General features: G+C 47.7%; 1 protein-coding gene across 1 annotated transcript; it reads left to right on the top strand.

The window, feature by feature from the left end:
• K444DRAFT_565560 (AMP-binding enzyme) lies at positions 1-2,667 on the top strand. Its single transcript, XM_024877105.1, has 4 exons — positions 1-231; positions 283-664; positions 716-1,984; positions 2,034-2,667. Exons 2-4 carry the CDS (start codon positions 286-288, stop codon positions 2,477-2,479), a joined length of 2,094 nt encoding a protein of 697 aa, XP_024733774.1. The 5' UTR covers positions 1-231; positions 283-285; the 3' UTR covers positions 2,480-2,667.
• Positions 2,668-6,000: the final 3,333 nt, after the last annotated feature.

Genomic DNA, 6,000 nt, shown 5'->3' with positions numbered 1-6,000 from the left:
TTCTCTTTTGTCATCATCTACAAATGAATCGTCTTTTTCTTGCAAGTTTTAGAAGAGTATCAATCAGGTACACACATCTTTTAATTTCTTAGCTACATTCAATACAGTGTACTCTCTGATTTTCCTTTACGCTGCCCACCGTGCAACCTCGCCTTGAGTAAGCTGTGCTTCAGCGCCACGATCTAATCCAATTGAGCACCATTCAGATCTGCCAGCTTCTCCACAGCAAGGGTACGAATTGATCTTAACCTCCTCATACATTCAGATGCTAAATCCTTCCAGAAAATGTCTTCCCACCCCCAAGACGAAGTCCAACACCATTCCCTCAACGATCCCGAATCATTCTGGGCAGAGCAAGCTTCCCACCTCCACTGGCACAAGAAACCCAGCTCCACCCTCAGCATAACCTCGAAGTCACTGAAGTCAGGCATTGACCATGATCACTGGGAGTGGTTTCCAGACGGCGAGATATCAACATGCTACAATTGCGTGGATAGACATGTCGAGGCGGGGCATGGGGATCATACGGCGATTATCTGGGACAGTCCGGTGACGAAGACGAAGCAGAAATTCTCGTATAAGCAGTTGCAGAAGGAAGTTGAGACTTTTGCTGGGGTATTGAGGGAGGAGGGTGTTAAGAAAGGAGATGTTGTTTTGATTTATAGTGAGTTGTGGAGTGGGTGATTGTGTGGATTATCTGCTGATACTTGAAAAGTGCCCATGATTCCAGCAGCACTTATTGGAACTCTCGCAGTCTCCCGACTTGGTGCGATCCACGCTGTCGTATTTGGTGGATTTGCCCCAGCTTCATTGGCACAACGAATTGATGCTTCCAAACCAGTCGCCATTCTTACAGCTTCCTGTGGAATTGATGGCGCGAAACCACCCACGTCCTATAAGCCATTTATTACAGAAGCTATTTCTCTCTCATCTCACAAGCCAGAAAAGACCATCATTTGGCAACGAGATCAGCTCCGTTGGGACAATCTTGACAAGCCAAATGGGGAGAGAAACTGGCAGCGATTGGTAAAAAGCGCCGGGAGCAGAGGTGTCAAAGCAGACTGCGTTCCAGTCAAGTCCAGTGACGGTATTTACATCATCTACACTTCCGGCACTACCGGTCTTCCCAAAGGAGTTTTACGAGAAGCCGGTGGCCACGCAGTAGGACTTCACTTATCAATAAGCTACCTCTTCGGCATCCACGGACCTGGAGATGTCATGTTCTGCGCCTCAGATATCGGCTGGGTAGTGGGCCATTCATACATCCTCTACGCACCACTCCTCACTGGAGCATCAACCGTACTCTTCGAAGGAAAGCCAGTCGGTACACCAGACTCGGGCACTTTCTGGCGTATTATCGAAGAGTATAAAGTCAACACGTTATTTACAGCTCCAACAGCGCTGCGCGCAATCCGAAGAGATGATCCGGAAAACAAGATGTTCAAGACGGTCGGCGAGAGACGAGGGCTCAAGACCCTGAAGGCACTTTTCTTGGCTGGTGAAAGATCAGAACCAAGTATCATCACCATGTACCAGGAGCTCTTGAAGAAATACGGCGCACCAGGACATGTTATCGACAACTGGTGGTCTTCAGAATCCGGATCACCAATCTCTGGAGTAGCACTCGTTCCCCACGCGGGCAAAGATCGCAAGACCACAATCCGAGATCATGAACCGCTTGGCATCAAACCCGGCAGTGCAGGGAAAGCTATGCCCGGATTCGACGTCCGAATCGTTGATGATTCAGGCAAAGAAGTCGAAAAGGGAAAGATGGGAAACATCGTCCTGGGCATGCCTCTAGCGCCCACGGGCTTCCGAACCCTCTGGCAGGACGAAGAGAGATTTTATAAGGGGTATTTGAAGAGGTTTGAGGGGAAGTGGATTGATACTGGGGATGCAGGGATGATTGATGAGGATGGCTATATACATGTTATGTCGAGGTCGGACGATATTATTAACGTTGCTGCTCATCGATTTAGCACTGGTAAGCCCACTCTCTTCTCACTATTCCTACCGGCGTTGATAGTATGCAGGGTCCATCGAACAAGCTATCTCCTCCCACCCCACCATCGCCGAATGCTGCGTCGTTGGCGTCCCAGACGCACTCAAAGGCCACCTCCCATTCGCCTTCGTAACTCTCTCCACAGCCGACCACCCCACCTCCGCCATCCCTTCCGACCAACTCTTCGCCGAAGTGCAAAAGCTTGTCCGCACGCAAATCGGCGCCATTGCCTCTCTCGGCGGCATGATCCAAGGCAAAGGCATGATCCCAAAGACTCGCTCTGGCAAGACGTTGAGGAGGGTGTTGAGAGAGCTGGTGGAGAATGCAGTGCACGGAGACTTTGATAAGGAGGTGCAGGTTCCCGCAACCGTGGAGGATGCGGCTGTTGTGGAGGTGGCGAGGGAGAAGATTGCGGAGTATTTTAGGGAGAAGGGGGGTGAGCTGCATAAAGCTACAGAGGCGAGGGCGAAACTGTAGAGGTGTGACCATTTTCTGGTAATGAAAAGCGAGGATTCAATCTTGTCCTCTCATTGAGTGGCTTTGGTGGTAGCCTTTGTATAAAAAACGGCTTGCTTGCTCTTAATATCGAACATATGAAATTTCGAGAAGCACTCCTAGTTGCAAGGTCTAAACTGGCTCCAGAGGCGTTGATTCACCCTGTAACGTGTACATTCGAAAATGTTCAAGTACAGTACAGGCATCGAATCGCGGCAAGTGTCTAGCAGCTCTGCTGTTGCTGCATGATCCGGAAATTTCATCCCATTTCTTTCTTGTTGTCAAGCATCTTCACCGCTGTCCTTTGGCTGATTTTTTTGGCTTTAATCACCAGCATGCCGACTCTGGTGGCGTAAACCTAGCATGTAACTCAAGCCCAAATCTGCCTTCTTCATTGATTTCGGGCGCGTATTCGTACCAGATTCTTGCATTGTTAGAATATTTTGTGAAGATCCACTGAGTTGTTCGGCAGGTTCAGGCGTGCCGCCCGCGGAGTCCTCGTTGTTGGTGGCCATGAAGGTGAACGGTTTTGTGACCAGACCCGGAGTCGGGATAGTCTGTCATTTTAAGTCTCTGTTCTCCTGTGCAATTTCTATCATATGCGACATGAAATAGCTCTCTATGGGATTTCCTTTTCGATCCAGCGATGTCTACCAACCCCACGGACACAGGTTAGGGCCAGGTCGGCCTAGCAGGTTTGTTGAAGGAAGAAAGGTTCAAGGGATTACACTAGGAAAAACCAAAGAGGGAAGACCGAATGGCTTTTCACGTATACAAAGCTGAACGAGTACGTATGCGTGCTTATTTGGTATATGGGACTTGAATAGTGAATTGTCTTGGTGCTGAGCTTTGCAGCGTTCGCTGAGCCGGGGTTGGACCCGGTATTTATATAAGTCTTGCCTTCCGCTTTTGGCAGCTGCCTTCACAAACAATTCAGCATATAGAGGACGTATGCGGGCTGGAACGATTTTTCTCATCTTATGAGGGCTTGATTTAGTGACACGCCACCCATGGGCTGAACCTCATCGTCCTGGTAACTTCACTGCGGAAATGGTAACCTCCCTGCTCTAAGTACTAGGCTTTATGGCTGTGTTGTCAAGAATTTGACAGCAATCACCCATCTGACGGCAATCACCCATCTGACAGCAATCACCCATCTGACAGCAATCACCTATCTGACAACAAGCATATACCATCTGCGTTCTTGACAGTGCAAGAGTTGTTAACAATGCCCGAAATAAGAGTTCCCTGCCTAATATCTTTCAAGTCCTTGGCATCTGGCGAGCTCCATAAATTCCATCATTCTAGCATGTCTGACAACTCAATTCGTCAAGCCTTTAGCGGGATCTGATACGCACAATACATATCCTTGTTCACGTCTAGCTTCATCATCGGCGTTGGAATCGATATGACCCGAGTACGTATCTTCACGAGGATGGAGGTAGAGTCAATGCTCCACGTATTTTCGGTCACCTTGAACTTACGCCTTTTAATGCATGCATCTCAATGGCTTATGTCTCCCCAGCCACAGATAAAAGAGCACGAGGAAGCATTTCAAGGACGAGGATGACCACGGTGTCATGACCGAAGAGGTATAGAAGCGGTGCCTCGGCCAACAAACCACGATATATTCAAACCACATAAAAGAATGAAGTACTCTTTGTCCAACATTATCTACAAAATGTTAAATTCACACTTCTGGGGTCCAACTTATAAGACTTTTCCTAAAAATTTAGACGAAAGCAGCTGACATCGTCTCATCCGTTGTCACTATCCGTCCGTTGTCAGGGCTTGTCCCGCCGTCAATATCGTCCCAAGATCGAAACAAGAGGATTGTATTCTGAGAAAGATAACTCTTGCTTCTTGTAGCATGGGTATCAACAGCATCAAGTCCCCTCTCAGACCGTTGAACCTGTACTCGAGAAGGTGGTGGATTGTGAGCATAGCAAACTTCATTAGTTCAAACAGGTATGATTAGATGCCCATTTAGAATCAGCCCTTTCTTACTGTAAAACTACTAAGAAATTCGCACCATTGCCTCTTCGCCAAAACGGAACTCGAACAAATTGTCCAATCCAAAGCAACCGAGTACAAAAGCTCGCACCCTCGTATTTAGAAAGCAGCGCCAATTAAGGAAGCATTGTATTTCAACTTCGATATTCAAACTCTCATATATCCATTCCCACACCAAACCCAATTTGCTCCCGGGAACAACTCACGATTCTGAGGCGAGGGGTCAACGGAGAGTGGCTCCTGAGGAAGGAGTACTTGGAGGGCCTAGCTCTTTTTGCTCTTTATCCAGCATTGTCCTTCATATGCCAATCTGTCATTTCTAGACTCCTTATTCACAAAAACCTCTATACGAATTTAGACGAAAGCCATTGTCATTGTCTCCTCCGTTGTCACGATCCGTCCGTTGTCATGATCCGTCCGTTGTCAGCGCCGTTGTTATCGTCCCAATAACCAAAAACAATAGAACTCTATGCCGAGGAAGATTCTCCAATAGACTTGCTACCAAGGGGCCTACTTGGCTTCTTTGTTCGCAGTTGTGGTGGGCTTGGTGATGCGGACAGACTTCGCTTTATCGGACATCTTGTTCATAATCTCCATAGAGTTGATGATTTGGGACCCTAGACAATCGAGAGCCTCCTTATATATAGAGCGGCATGAGGCAGGACCATCTCAACTTGAGAAGATTTCTTGCCAAGGCGGTAAGTCATGACTCAACTGTGAATCGTCAACAAAATGAAAGGTCGCTTCAATGTGGCAGGGAGATACCAAACTCCCGAGCTTGTGAGCGGAACTCCCTTATCTTAGTATTATTTTGCAAGGGAAGGGTCGCTATCCTCCGACAAGGCAATGAATTCTAGCAATCCCCATGTGGGGTGCAGTGGGAAAACTTACAGACAGTACGTTCGCAACCCTTCATCTCTCGTCAACCTTATAAGAGCACAAAGCCCACACCCAACTTCCCTCCCAATTCAAATCTATCACAGCCTTCAAGTCAAAAAACCTTGATGACCCAATCAACAATCATAATTCAGACGATTTGCCTGAATTCGTCCGAGGTGTCATTGTTACTTCTCGTCCACTGTCAACTTTCGGCTCGCATCGATCAAAATAGTGAATTGTAGGATCTCATCAGAGTACAGGTTTGACCTCGAAGTCTCTTTATGCGACCTCGGGTTCACGGAAATTTGAAGTGGAGTTGGATTTAAGGGGTATTGAAACTAGCACAAAACACCCCTCTCTTGGTTGCAAAGCAATTGCGGCATGTTCGTTGGGGGTCATCGATGCCATCATGCTAGCTGCCTTCGCCGATTTTGATGAAGCAGGATGGATACACAACAATGGCTGGGTTCTGCGAGGTATCACTTTCACGCTAAAGCCGCTTGTTCTGGCTTGCGAATTGATGTACAGCAAAACGTTCCACTTTAATAGCGCTACGCAAAATTCCCTGCCGAAAGGAGCTGCTGTGGGAAATTCGCCTTCGTAGTGGAATA

The sequence above is a fragment of the Hyaloscypha bicolor genome (genome assembly GCF_002865645.1).
Source record: "Hyaloscypha bicolor E unplaced genomic scaffold K444scaffold_117, whole genome shotgun sequence".
Classification (NCBI taxonomy): domain Eukaryota; kingdom Fungi; phylum Ascomycota; class Leotiomycetes; order Helotiales; family Hyaloscyphaceae; genus Hyaloscypha; species Hyaloscypha bicolor.
This window is presented reverse-complemented; position numbering and strand designations above follow the sequence as displayed.